The sequence below is a fragment of the Aegilops tauschii genome, chromosome 2 (assembly GCF_002575655.3).
Source record: "Aegilops tauschii subsp. strangulata cultivar AL8/78 chromosome 2, Aet v6.0, whole genome shotgun sequence".
NCBI classification, from domain to species: Eukaryota; Viridiplantae; Streptophyta; class Magnoliopsida; order Poales; family Poaceae; genus Aegilops; species Aegilops tauschii.
This window is the reverse complement of record NC_053036.3, coordinates 501,572,200-501,587,511: the sequence shown is the minus strand read 5'-3', so window position 1 is coordinate 501,587,511 and position 15,312 is coordinate 501,572,200. Positions and strand designations below refer to the sequence as shown.

The 15,312-nt window shown below is 43.7% G+C and overlaps 1 protein-coding gene across 1 annotated transcript; it reads right to left on the bottom strand.

Annotated features, from left to right (window-relative positions):
* Window positions 1–1,286: 1,286 nt before the first annotated feature.
* On the bottom strand, window positions 1,287–7,239 carry LOC109777521 (helicase SEN1). Its single transcript, XM_020336143.3, has 7 exons — window positions 6,952–7,239; window positions 5,679–6,233; window positions 4,288–5,401; window positions 3,847–4,174; window positions 3,159–3,408; window positions 2,860–3,073; window positions 1,287–2,065 (listed from the first exon to the last, which is right to left on the bottom strand). The coding sequence occupies exons 3-7, from the start codon at window positions 5,347–5,349 to the stop codon at window positions 1,877–1,879; spliced, it is 2,043 nt and encodes a 680-aa protein (XP_020191732.2). The 5' UTR covers window positions 5,350–5,401; window positions 5,679–6,233; window positions 6,952–7,239; the 3' UTR covers window positions 1,287–1,876.
* Between the last annotated feature and the right edge of the window lie 8,073 nt (window positions 7,240–15,312).

The following is a 15,312-nucleotide window of genomic DNA, read 5'->3' as shown; positions in this document are numbered from 1 at the left end:
ACAAGGGAAAATACTACTACAACAATATTGGAAATGCATAGATAAAATAAAGATTAGACGCGGAGCATGATGAAGCAGGATCTGGCAGTGAAGATGCGTAGTGCCTCGGTTTACGACTACAGTGTCAGGTTGAGAGGACTGTTCACTGAAAAGTAGCCGCGCCCACGACCCGAGGGAGAGAGTTCAATTCCAAGACCGCTGTCAAGCAGCGTTGCGGATACACGTACTCTACGCCGCTGTCCAACCTTGGTCAAGGGCTGACCCGTGCTGTACAGCTCAGAGTTTAGGCCTCATTCGGTTTAGAGGATTTTTATAAGAAAAACATAGAAAGAAGGATTCTGGAGAAAAAATTTCTATATATGCATTCGGTTCGTAGGAAATGCGTCAACGGTATTAAGACAGCGCTGCCTACACGCGAATTAGCTTCCGAGGTCGAGCAGTCTCAATTTCACTACAGGATTTGCGAATGAATGCTGGGCTGGGCCACCTCAAATGGCGTGAGCCGCATGCGGGGAGACCCGCTCGTACGGTTTTCAGGGGGATCCGGCCGGCCGGCACCCACCCGACTAGAGGGACTGAGAAACTAATCGAGTACAAAACTTATCTTCAAGCTCTACCTTATTTTGATCGTTTAGAGGCGATCGCGGAGTCACTGAATGAAGTCCTCCCTCTCTTTCTTTTGGAGGTGCTGACCCGCTGCGAGGCAGATATGACTAAGTGACATATAGGAATTTCGTAGGAATACCACCCATTTTCTATACTTTTTAAAGGAAACTACACATCCACTCAAAGCTTATTTTGCACGTAGAAACGAGGTAAGTCAATTCCTTAAAATGGCAAATGCCATCCTATCAAATTCCTATACTACTCCTAATTCCTACGTTTCAATTTCCTCCAAACCGAACGAGCCCTTACATTGCCGGTGGTTCGGACGGCAGCTGCCGAGATATCACATCCTCGTCACCACCCCTGGTTGCTGCAACTTGTAGTGATACGCAGGCGCAAGATCTGTCAGCAAGTGCGACTTCCCAGTGCATATGCAAGCGCCGCGACGCCCGCCCATCAACCCGTTCTGTCCGCTGCCTGGTCATGGCGCTTCCCGCCCTGGCTGCTCGCTCGCTCGGTCACCCTCTCCGCCGCCTTCAAACCAAGCAACACTCCCTCTTCCTACGACCCCCCTCAGAACCCGAGCTCAGGAACAGCATCTTTGGCTACTGTCTGAACATCCAAACAGAACACCCATCGTGTGCGTGTGCGTGAGCGTGAACTGTCTCACTTCCCGATACTTACATGTTGCATAATCATAGACGTACTAGGAGAAATTCAAATTGCATGAACTACAAATTACTAAAGCTGTATGATCTGAAACAAAAGCATGATATATAGTGCTTCATCCGTCTGGAAATAACTGTCACTCAAACGGAAGTATCTAGTTCCGGATGGAGGGAGTAGTACTAGCTGCTGATAAATTTCCTTTTTCGTCCACCAAAACAAAGGCATGATGATATGGTACTACTAGCACAGTAGTGATCGATACAGTGTCATCTTCTAGTATCAGGAGCACAGCCGGCTCTTCAGACCTCGGAAAATCGGCACTCACGCCGCCAGTAGTACTAACATTGACGTTCAAGCCTGCAGTCTGGACATCCAAACTTAACAGCAATCCCAAACCAAGGCAGACCTCCACTCAACGCAAAAATTGCAGAGTCGTGTGAGCCAAAATAGAATCTCATGGGCCATTTGCCTACAACCCAATGAGCTTATACAGGATAAAGTCACTCTGCTGCCAATTTTGTAGGGGTTGGCGTTTAGAAATAGTAGATCATGGTCTTAGCTCATCTCCAAAAAGAACTTGGCTCTGAAAGGTGAAGATTCTTCAACGGAGTCTAAGACTGCTGAAGGAAGCAATGAGATCTTCAACGATCCCTTTATCCTTTCGGCGATGTGGATCGGGACCGGAGGCAACACCGCCTCGTTGACGACTCCCAGCATGAGATGGACCACATTTCAAAGAAGGGTGTCGTTGACGTTTCTGCCCCTTACGAGTTCGAGATGGTGCCTGAACCTGGATGGACACAGGAATTATGAATTACACAAGGCAACAACTTCAAATTTCAGAATTATTTCATCGACTTAATTGATAGGACAGCGATAACCAAAGTAGCATGTGATCCATAACAAATGTTGCACGCAATAGATTGAGTTACTTCTACCAAGTTATTGACTGTACCGATAGTAGCACAGTTACATAATTGGACTAATAATTCAGGCAACAACTGTTTCCATAACAACTTCAAATTTCAGAATTATTTCATCGACTTAATTGATAGGACAGCGATAACCAAAGTAGCATGTGATCCATAACAAATGTTGCACGCAATACATTGAGTTACTTCTACCAAGTTATTGACTGTACCGATAGTAGCACAGTTACATAATTGGACTAATAATTCAGGCCATTTAATCACAGCTTGTGTTCTCTTGTTGCTGCATTTTCAAGTTCGAGCAATATGAAGATGGATTCCTGACTAATGAAATACTACCTCTGTAAACAAATGTAAGAGGTTTTAGGTCACTAAATTTATTTACAGAGGGAGTAGCTTACTTCTGAAAAGTTGACCTAGTATGATTCCATAGCAGTAAAATAGATAATCCCATACCCATACCTAGAAAAATAGGGCCATTAACACAAGAGAAGTCTACAACACGTTCCTGGTAATCTATTTGGCAACACATGTTTCCATTTAAAACAAATAAATGTTAGCACATTCACACTTGGCAAATTGAACATGAGAAATGATGAAAACTAATTCAAGATAACTCATAGGTAGTAGAGGAAAGGGACCAGCGAGTCAATACCCGAACAGTGTTATTTTTAACTTGTAAAGGTGTAACACTTTTGTCTTTAACTGAACTGAGCTCACTCTCATGCTTAGCAATCACACGAGAAATAGCCCCATCACTTTTTGCATTGAAGAAACACTGCCGTTCCTTGGCATTGTGCACTAGATCTGCCCAGATAGAACCACTCCTGGATAGGGTTGCGGTATTTCCCAAAATCCAAAGGCAATGTCTGTATTCAAAGTGGAATAAGTAACGCACTGAGAAGATAGACAAAACCAATCACAAAAGGAACGTGACATCACAACATAAGATACCTTGCTCTTGTCAAAGCTACGTTTGTACGTTGTCGATCTGAAACAAACCCTACCACCCCATCAGAGTTGGACCTGACAGTTGATAAAATGATTATGTCTTCCTCGCCACCTTGGAAGCCATCAACAGAACTAATTTTTACTGACAAGGGGCCAAACTTTATTTTCCTCAGTTTTTCTTGAATTGCTAGAACTTGAGCAGAGTATGGGCATATGACACCAACTGTGACCTTCTTCATAGTCTTAGAACAAGCTGCACGGTGAAATATGTATAGTAAGCATGTGCCCTGATATCCATGCTATAAAGAACAAAGCAAAAGGAAATCACCCTGAGTATATGCTGTTTCAACACTCTATTGGGCGTCACACTATCATTATTTATGTTTCCAATTTTTCAAAGTTCCAGAAACAGAAACATTGTTACTGGTGTGTGCTAAACTATACATGCAACCTTCCTAAATAGAACATAACAACCTAATATCATACCATGAAACTAATTGGACTTGTTAATTAAAATCTATGTTTAATGATCATATTTCCATAATAAACATGCCCAATCATCAATTTAAGTCCAGCTGAAAACTACAAATAAATGGTTCAGAAATAAATGCAATACTCTTGTAACAACGTAAGGTAGAAAAAATAGATAAATTTCACACGTAATAAAACAGCATGATGACAGAACACATGCCTCTTCGGAGATTTTGCAAGATTTCCTGGATAATGGTAACTTCAACCACGTTCTTCCTGCTATGACCAAGTTCGTCGACATCCTCCCAACTATCTTCAATATTGAAGAAAGAGTAAGTACCAAACATAGAACCTGGAAGATACTTCTTTTGGTGTTCTTTTTGCATGACACTAGGAGCATCCAAGAGTTGCCCGCCATAGAAGCTGCTGTTTGGAAAAATGCTAATGGATGGATGCATTCTGTATTGCATGTTAAGCAGATACTTTTCATGTCCCAGTGAACTCAACCTCGCAAAGAGACTTCTCCCAAATAATGCATCCTTGCAAACCTACAGGGATCACAACTTGAGATGACATGACACAAATGTAACAAAACAAATGAGGAATCTTATGCTTGACAGATTAGTAGACACGAGACAAGAATATAAGATCAAGAACTAACCTTACTAACAACTGTTGCTGGTAGTTGACACTCATCACCAATGAGGATAGCATGCTTCAATGCAGGCAAACGCAAAGGGATCAATGTTTCACATTCTTTCAACTGAGCAGCCTCATCGACAACAAGCAACTCTAGTTTTTTATTGCTTGTTACTTTGGAAGAGCTAGAAACAGTGCAGAAAATTATGCTGGCACTTTCCATACAGAATTCTCGGATGGTGCGTTTGGAGGATGTTATAGGAAGTTTCAAGCAACTTAATAGCATCTTTAGCAGCTCAAGGCATTTAATTCTGGTTTTGCCGATGGTTATCACTGTCTTGGGAAGAATGCCCATGCTGGATTTCCTTGGAACATCTTTATACAAGAAAACTTCCTTTATCTCAACCCTGGTAGTTTTCCTCTGGAGTGTATTGAAATCTTCAAGCAGTTCGAGAAGTGAAATGATGTTATTGTAATTCACCTCCAAAATACAAGATTTGGGGACATGAAATAGTAGCTGTTTGAAACATCTTCGGAGCTCAGGATAAATAACATCAAGTTTTTTCCTGGTGTAATGCAAAAAGGAAGGTTTATTCTCCTCCTTTTGTTCTTCAGAATATCGAAGGTACTGGGAGTAACCATTCTCAAGAAAATCGTACATGGAAGACAGACAATGTCTCCATCCAGTCAATGGTGCAAAGCAAACAAGAAGCTTCCTTACACGATCATGTAAGTAAATCTCTTTCAGATCATCTTCAACACACATGCGATGTTTATTGCCAAACAACAGAACATCTCCTAAGCAACTTGTATCCAGAGGGTTCTCTTTGCTCAACCTTAAGAAACATGAAGCAACTTGTTTAACAGCAAGGTTTGTCGGTGCACATGTAAGTGTACCATGTTTCAGTTTCCTCATTAACCACAAGAGTACAGTGATTGTTTTAGTCTTTCCTGTGCCAGGAGGTCCCCAGATAAGGCTTAAACTGCTGCTGCTGTTGGAGAGCATTGCTGAAATGCAGTTCAGGATGGCATCATTTTGTGAGTTGTTAAGATTCATTGTAGACAATTCACTCCATATTTCCATGCTGTCGATTGAAGCAACACCCTTTGTATTTTTTTGGGAGAATATTTGCAACCTGCAAACACCAGAAAAGAGCTCAGCAAATTAATGTTTCTTTACAGCTGCCCAAAAGCCTCTAGTGATCTGCTCTCATTATGATGTGAACATAGCTGGAGCATTTCCTATGCAATAAACAGAAATTTTACATACATGTATATTCTTTAGTAAGGAAATGTTGGTGATGATTTCAAAATTGACTTCTCTCTTTTTCTCTATTTAGCATTTCATGATCTGATCTGAGGAACAAACTCGCATCATTGTCAATGTCATTGAGAGTATAAGAGCATACATACCCGTGGATAGTGTACCATCTCCTGTATGAGGTTTGGGTTTCTCCTGACTGTTGTGTAGTCAAGGCAGCGCCATATGCGGATGTAGGTCACGATATTCAGCAAATGAGCTGCAAAAAGTGGGCTCCTCTTCCCATCTTCACTGACCTTGTCTGCAGCATCAATTTTTCCTGATGCTGTTATCACATAGCTGGCTGGAGGTGAGTCATCATCTTCATCCGCTCCATCAGTAATAAAGGCAATACAGTACGGCCTCCCATTGCAAGTAATATCAGATATGTTTTCTGGCTTCACATCAGACAGGATAATGATATCACCAACACTTCGACCGTTGCTTTCAGGTTTGTTGCAAGACTTTGTATTCTGAGAATCCTCAAAAGCAATGTTATAAACTGCACTATATTTTGTTTGCTCGATCCATGCTACTTTGACAAAAGATTCGGTGGAGATGGCTTCCAAGCTGGACGACATGTCAGCTCGCAACTCCTCCAACAGTGGAGATGTGTAGGATCCTAAGTAGCTCTTGATATCATTGAATATGGACGGTATCCTTTTCAGCTGCAATTTGAAGCCTCGTAGTTAGAACTTGATGACAGAAATTCAAGGATATAAAAACACACCAATTAATGCGAAACTGCTGGTATCGAGAATAAAGAAAAAGAAAGACAAGCAGTCAGTTATGGACATTCCATTGCACCCATTTGTACAGTAATGATTGTCTTTTTTTGGTCCATGGTGCTAGTGATGGATTGGAATATGAAATTTGGCATGTTTGTGTTACTTCATATTTAATGCATCCATGATTTCTTCTAAATGTAATGTAACACTCTTTAATAATGCTCAAATCCTCTTCAGGCAGAGTATATAAAGAGTTGAAGACCCAAAATTGGTCAAAGGTTCTCAAACTTCTTCTATATTTCGCACCTAGCATCAAACCCCTTAGGGCCTGTTTGGATTAAGGGTATTTATTGACAAAGTTTAGATATTTAGTCCAAATTTGACTTAAAAGTCAAAACTTCACCGAGAAATACATGTTCCGGCCAGCCCCTTGCTAGAATTTGGAGATGAAAACATCTCCAAGGTCAGAACAGCTTAAATTAGTACTAACTTATTTCGAGGACTACCAGAGCAGCTAAAGGGAAACCACAACACCTCGTACTAGATCGAGCCAAAGCCTACGGGAGTAGGTAGATTGAACTAAACCCTACGGGAGTACGGCGCAACCAACACGCGAAGAACAGCCCAAGAAAACCAACGGAGCAGCAGTACAACCCACCTTGTTCTTGAAGAGACCCTCGTCCATGACGTCCTCGAGGCTCCAAGACAGCACCATGTCGACGAGGTGCGGCCACTCCTCGTCGGCGTACCTCCTCGGCCACCATTCGTCGCCGGCTTCCCTCCTCGGCCGACGACCGCGAGCGCCCTTCTTCTTCCTGGTCATTCCGCCAGTGCGCAGCGGCCTCGGGAGTCGGGATCGACCTTGCTTGTCCCGGGCGCGAAGGAGGCGGCGGCGGCGGCGGAGTGGCGAGGCTGGTAGCCTTTGTGGCGAGACGGAAGAGGAAGGCCCGGGAAAGCCGGGAAGGAGAGAGGGAGGGGGGTATGTGAAGGAAAACGGAAAAGGGAGGGGAAAGTGAAAATCAAAAATGAAATTGTAGCCCTTCCTTCCTTGGGAAGCCTTGCTGCTGTACTTGGCCGGTGGCCCATACTCGCGAGTCACGGGTGGCGACTGGCGATGAGTATGTCCATCCACGACTCTGGTCGCCGATTGCGCTCGGGGGCTTTTTAAGTTTTTTCAGGAAAGCATCTTGGTAATTTTATTAACTTCTATAGCTCTTTTTGCGAAAAAAATTTGAGGGTAAAACACTCGCCGCTTTTATTTAACGATTAAAAGAGTGCCGGAATCTCATCCGAAACAAAACGCAAAATACAGTCTGGCGGTGAAGAGAGCCATACAGCTGTAAGTTCATCTCCCATTCCCACCTTAGCTAATCTATGAGCGGCGGCGTTAGCACTCCGGCTAACCCACAAGACTCTGAATTCATCAAACTCCTTCAACCTCGATTTGACGTCTTCAACAAGAGGACGTGCGGCAGAGAGATTCTTTTCATGGTTATTAAGCATGGATACTACACCTGCTGAATCGCACTCAATATGGAGCTTGTGAACTCCAACACTTGTCGCCAGCTCGATCGCCTTCTTGCACGCCAGGAGTTCCACCATCTCCGGTTGGTTGGCTGTCAAAACAACGTGACATGACGCCGCTCGGAACGCCCCGTCGTGGTCACGCAAAATGACACCAACACCTCCCTTCTCCATATGCTTCGACATCGCCCCGTCCGTATTGGCTTTGATCCAGCCCATATCCGGCGGTTCCCACACAGCCCTTTCCTTCGGTAGCTTCGGCGTCACTTCCTTCCTGTGAATCTCCTCCCACTCTTTGACAAGTGCAGCAACTGTAGATGATAATTCATGTGCTGCAGTAATCTTCCACCCGTCTCGCACCTCATTACGAGCTAACCACAGTCCATAGACAGCTTGTACCATTATAGATTTCTCAATCTCCGGCGCTTGTGCAAACCACTCCAACAGCCAATTGGCCAACTTGCTCTGGGAATCGATATTGCATGGTGGTGTTGCCACCGAGACTCCCAACACCGAGCAAAGTTGCTTCCAGAAAAGCACTGAATGCGAGCACCCCCAAAACCGGTGGTGACCCGTTTCTTCGCGACCACAAGCAGCACAAAATACCCCGGCCTTGATGCGGCGGCGTAGTAATTCAGCTCCCGTAGCCAGGCCATTCGTCATCAGATGCCACATATGAATTTTTGCTTTCCCTGGGGCAGGGGTATCCCACAATGACAGCCAGCCACGGTGGGTCAGAGCAGCCGAAGAGGGTCCTGGCTGGCCTCTTTTTGCTGCATTCATGGCCATTCTCAGGTGGTAGGCTGACCTAGCAGTGAAGATACCGTTTTTTGTATAATTCCATGCGATGTAATCCTGAGCTCCAGGTCCTCCAACAGCTATCTTCTTAATATCAGTGGCGTCATCTGAGGAGAACATTGCTTGGAGTTTTGTATCGTCCCAAGTTGCGCCCGTGTGGTTCAACAAGTCAGCTACCTTCTGTATACCTGGTATAAAGACTGCGCCCAGTGGCAACAGACTCCCTTGTCGCGGGATCCAAGGGTCATGGTGTATGTTCATCGTCGATCCATCTCCAATGCGCCATATTACACCCTCACGAAGCAAGTCTCTCCCATGCAAAATACTCCTGAAAGTGTAAGATCCGCCCGAAGGGCATGTGGCACTCATGATTGACGTATTGTTGAAATACCTTGCTCGAAGAACTCTCGCACATAAGGACATCGGCATCTGCAAGATCCTCCATGCCTGTTTTGCAAGAAGGGCTTGGTTGAAAGCTTCCGGGTCACGAAAACCCATGCCGCCCGTCCGTTTTGATTGGCACATCTTATCCCAGGCAATCCAATGCACTTTCCTCTCACCATTCATTGCACCCCACCAGAATTTTGAAGAGATTGAAGTCAGGTTCTGGCACATCTTCTTCAAGAGGTGAAAACAACTCATTGTGAGAGTAGGTGTAGCCTGCAAAACAGATTTCACAAGCACTTCCCGGGCCTTTTTTGACAGCCCTTGTCCCTTCCATCCCGTTACTTTTCCTTTCGAACATTCCGTCACGTACTTGAAAGTACCATCCTTGGACTTTCCCACCACCGTTGGCAGGCCCAAGTATCTCTCGCTAAGTGCTTCTTGTTCAATACCAAGAGCTTGCTTCGGAACATCTTTTTGTTGCTGTCCACATCCTTTCCCAAAGAAAATGGAAGATTTTTGCATATTAATTTTTTGCCCGGACGTTGCTTCATATCTAACTAGGATGTTCTTCAGCACATGGACATTTTCCGGGGTACCCTGCAAGAAAACAATACTATCATCTGCAAATAATAGGTGCGTGACTTGGGGGCCAGTGCTCCCAAATCCGACACCTTTAATGCTTCCCTCTGCTTGAGCCTTCCTCAACATTGCAGAAAAACCTTTGACACAGAATAAAAATAGGTATGGGGAGAGTGGGTCTTCCTGCCTGAGCCCCCTTGATGGTACAAAACCCCTTGAGAGCCCACCATTTAGCTTCACAGTAAACCGTGCCGAAGTTACACATTTCATCACCATCCTGATCCACCCCTCCGCAAAACCATACTTAGCTAGCAAAGCTCCAGAAACATCCATTCAACTCTATCATAAGCCTTTGTCATATCCAACTTTACTGCACATAGAGGTTTTTTGCATTTTCAAGTCTGTATCGCATGCACACACTCATATGCCACAATCACGTTATCCGTAATAATCCTTCCCGGTACAAATGCGCTCTGTTCCTCTGAGATGAGGACTAGAAGGAAAACCTTGAGCCTATTCGCAAGTACCTTGGCTGCAAGCTTGTATAGAACGTTACACAAACTGATAGGACGAAACTGTGAGAGTAACTCCGGTGAGTTAACTTTCGGTATCATCACTATCGTAGTCGCATTGAACGAGTCCGGGGCTGCAACACCTGATAAGAAGTCTTGGATTGCTCGACAAACGTCTCCTTTCACCAATGGCCAGTGCGCTGGCCGAAATTTCGGCCGGTTGCACCGCGTATGTACGATTCGTTCAGTATTAGCTGCACAATGCCTTCTTCCCCACCTGCCTCATTATTTAAAAAAAGCATATTGTGTGTTCATCCCAAGCAGCCGCCGTGATCTCCCCTAGCCGTCGCCAGCCCGCCGGCCATCCACGTCGCTGATACGCCCATTTTGCATCATGCTTTTATATCGATATTTATTGCATTATGGGTTGTTATTACATATTATGTCACAATACTTATGCCCATTCTCTCTTATTTTACAAGGTTTACATAAAGAGGGAGAATGCCGGCAGCTGGAATTCTGGGCTGGAAAAGGAGCAAATATTAGAGACCTATTCTGCACAACTCCAAAAGTCCTGAAACTCCACGGAAGTTGTTTTTGGAAATAATAAAAAATACTGAGCGAAGAAAATACCAGAGGGGGCCCACACCCTGGCCACGAGGGTGGGGGCGCACCCTGTTGGGGAACGTAGTAATTTCAAAATTTTCCTACGCACACGCAAGATCATGGTGATGCATAGCAACGAGAGGGGAGAGTGTTGTCCACGTACCCTCGTAGACCGACAGCGGAAGCGTTATCACAACGCGGTTGATGTAGTCGTACGTCTTCACGATCCGACCGATCAAATACCGAACGTACGGCACCTCCGAGTTCTACACACGTTCAGCTCGATGATGTCCCTCGAACTCCGATCCAGCCGAGTGTTGAGGGAGAGTTTCGTCAGCACGACGGCGTGGTGACGATGATGATGTTCCACCGATGCAGGGCTTCGCCTAAGCTCCGCAACGGTATTATCGAGGTGTAATATGGTGGAGGGGGGCACCGCACACGGCTAAGAGATCTCAAGGATCAATTGTTGTGTCTCTGGGGTGCCCCCTGCCCCCGTATATAAAGGAGCAAGGGGGAGGCAGCCGGCCAAGAGGAGAGGCGCGCCATAGGGGGGAGTCCTACTCCCACCGGGAGTAGGACTCCTCCTTTCCTTGTGGGAGTAGGAGAAGGGAAGGGGGAAGGAGAAAGAAGGAAGGGTGCGCCCCCCTTCCCTAGTCCAATTCGGACCAGACCATGGGGAGGGGTGCGGCCACCTTTTGAGGCCTTTCTCTCCTTTCCCGTATGGCCCATTAAGGCCCAATACGAATTCCCGTAACTCTCCGGTACTCCGAAAAATACCCGAATTACTCGGAACCTTTCCGAAGTCCGAATATAGTCGTCCAATATATCGATTTTTACGTCTCGACCATTTCGAGACTCCTCGTCATATCCCCGATCTCATCCGGGACTCCGAACTCCTTCGGTACATCAAAACTCAATAAAACTGTCATCGTAACGTTAAGCGTGCGGACCCTACGGGTTCGAGAACTATGTAGACATGACCGAGACACGTCTCCGGTCAATAACCAATAGCGGGACCTGGATGCCCATATTGGCTCCCACATATTCTACGAAGATCTTTATCGGTCAGACCGCATAACAACATACGTTGTTCCCTTTGTCACCGGTATGTTACTTGCCTGAGATTTGATCGTCGGTATCTCGATACCTAGTTCAATCTCGTTACCGGCAAGTCTCTTTACTCGTTCCGTAATACATCATCTCGCAACAAACTCATTAGTTGCAATGCTTGCAAGGCTTAAGTGATGTGCATTACCGAGAGGGCCCAGAGATACCTCTCCGACAATCGGAGTGACAAATCCTAATCTCGAAATACGCCAACCCAACAAGTACCTTTGGAGACACCTGTAGAGCACCTTTATAATCACCCATTTACGTTGTGATGTTTGGTAGCACACAAAGTGTTCCTCCGGTAAACGGGAGTTGCATAATCTCATAGTCATAGGAACATGTATAAGTCATGAAGAAAGCAATAGCAACATACTAAACGATCGAGTGCTAAGCTAACGGAATGGGTCAAGTCAATCACGTCATTCTCCTAAAGATGTGATCCCGTTAATCAAATGACAACTCATGTCTATGGCTAGGAAACATAACCATCTTTGATTAACGAGCTAGTCAAGTAGAGGCATACTAGTGACACTCTGTTTGTCTATATATTCACACATGTATTATATTTCCGGTTAATACAATTCTAGCATGAATAATAAACATTTATCATGATATAAGGAAATATATAATACTTTATTATTGCCTCTAGGGCATATTTCCTTCAGTCTCCCACTTGCACTAGAGTCAATAATCTAGTTCACATTGCCATGTGATTTAACATCAATAATTCACATCACCATGTGATTAACACCCATAGTTCACATCTCTATGTGACCAACACTCAAAGGGTTTACTAGAGTCAATAATCTAGTTCACATCGCTATGTGATATTAACACCCAAAGAGTACTAAGGTGTGATCATGTTTTGATTGTGAGATAATTTTAGTCAACGGGTCTGTCATATTCAGATCCGTAAGTATTTTGCAAATTTCTATGTCTACAATGCTCTGCACGGAGCTACTCTAGCTAATTGCTCCCACTTTCAATATGTATCTAGACCGAGACTTAGAGTCATCTAGATCAGTGTCAAAACTTGCATCGATGTAACCCTTTACGACGAACCTTTTTGTCACTTCCATAATCGAGAAACATATCCTTATTACATTAAGGATAATTTTGACCGCTGTCCAGTGATCTACTCCTAGATCACTATTGTACTCCCTTGCCAAAATCAGTGTAGGGTATACAATAGATCTGGTACACAGCATGACATACTTTATAGAACCTATGGCTGAGGCATAGGGAATGACTTTCATTCTCTTTCTATCTTCTGCCGTGGTCGGGTTTGAGTCTTACTCAATTTCACACCTTGTAACACAGGCAAGAAACTCTTTCTTTGACTGTTCCATTTTGAACCACTTCAAAATCTTGTTAAGGTATCTACTCATTGAAAAACTTATCAAGCGTCTTCATCTATCTCTATAGATCTTGATGCTCAATATGTAAGCAGCTTCACCGAGGTCTTTCTTTGAAAAACTCCTTTCAAACACTCCTTTATGCTTTGCAGAATAATTCTACATTATTTCTGATCAACAATATGTCATTCACATATACTTATCAGAAATGTTGTAGTGCTCCCACTCACTTTCTTGTAAATACAGGCTTTACCGCAAGTCTGTATAAAACTATATCCTTTGATCAACTTATCAAAGCGTATATTCCAACTCCGAGATACTTGCACCAGTCCATAGATGGATCGCTGGAGCTTGCATATTTTGTTAGCACCTTTAGGATTGACAAAACCTTCTGGTTGCATCATATACAACTCTTCTTTAATAAATCCATTAAGGAATGCAGTTTTGTTTATCCATTTTGCCATATTTCATAAAATGCGGCAATTGCTAACATGATTCAGATAGATTTAAGCATAGATACGAGTGAGAAACTCTCATCGTAGTCAACACCTTGAACTTGTCGAAAACCTTTTACGACAATTCTAGCTTTGTAGATAGTAACACTACTATCAGCGTCCGTCTCCCTCTTGACGATCCATTTATTCTCAATTGCTTGCCGATCATCGGGCAAGTCAACCAAAGTCCACACTTTGTTCTCATACATGGATCTCATCTCAGATTTCATGGCCTCAAGCCATTTTGTGGAATATGGGCTCACCATCGCTTCTTCATAGTTCGTAGGTTCGTCATGGTCTAGTAACATAACCTCCAGAATAGGATTACCATACCACTCTGGTGCGGATCTTACTCTGGTTTACCTACGAGGTTTGGTAGTAACTTGATCTGAAGTTACATGATCATCATCATTAACTTCCTCACTAATTGGTGTAGGAGTCACAGGAACAGATTTCTGTGATGAACTACTTTCCAATAAGGGAGCAGGTACAGTTACCTCATCAAGTTCTACTTTCCTCCCACTCACTTCTTTCGAGAGAAACTCCTTCTCTAGAAAGGATCCATACTAAGCAACGAATGTCTTGCCTTCGGATCTGTGATAGAAGGTGTACCCAACTGCCTCCTTTGGGTATCCTATGAAGACACATTTCTCCGATTTGGGTTTGAGCTTATCAGGATGAAACTTTTTCACATAAGCATCGCAACCCCAAATTTTAAGAAACGACAACTTTGGTTTCTTGCTAAACCTCAGTTCATAAGGCGTCGTCTCAACGGATTTTGATGGTGCCCTATTTAACGTGAATGCAGTTGTCTCTAATGCATAACCCCAAAACGATAGTGGTAGATCGGTAAGAGACATCATATATCGCACCATATCTAATAAAGTACGGTTACGATGTTCGGACACACCATTACACCGTGGTGTTCCAGGTGGCGTGAATTTGTGAAACTATTCCACATTGTTTTAATTGAATACCAAACTCGTAACTCAAATATTTGTCTCCGCGATCAAATCATAGAAACCTTATTTTCTCGTCACGATGATTTTCTACTTCACTCTGAAATTCTTTGAACTTTTCAAATGCTTCAGACTTATGTTTCATCAAGTAGATATACCCATATCTGCTCAAATCATCTGTGAAGTTCAGAAAATAATGATACCTGCTACGAGCCTCAATATTCATCGGACCACATACATCTGTATGTATGATTTCCAACAAATCTGTTGCTCTCTCCATAGTTCCGGAGAACGGCGTTTTAGTCATCTTGCCCATGAGGCACGGTTCGCAAGCATCAAGTGATTCATAATCAAGTGATTCCAAAATCCCATAAGTATGGAGTTTCTTCATGCGCTTTACACCAATATGACCTAAACGGCAGTGCCACAAATAAGTTGCACTATCATTATTAACTTTGCATCTTTTGGCTTCAATATTATGAATATGTGTATCACTACGATCGAGATCCAACAAACCATTTTCGTTGGTGTGTATGACCATAGAAGGTTTTATTCATGTAAACAGAACAACAATTGTTCTCTAACTTAAATGAATAACCGTATTGCAATAAACATGATCAAATCATATTCATGCTCAACGCAAACACCAAATAACACTTATTTAGTTTCAACACTAATCCCGAAAGTACAGG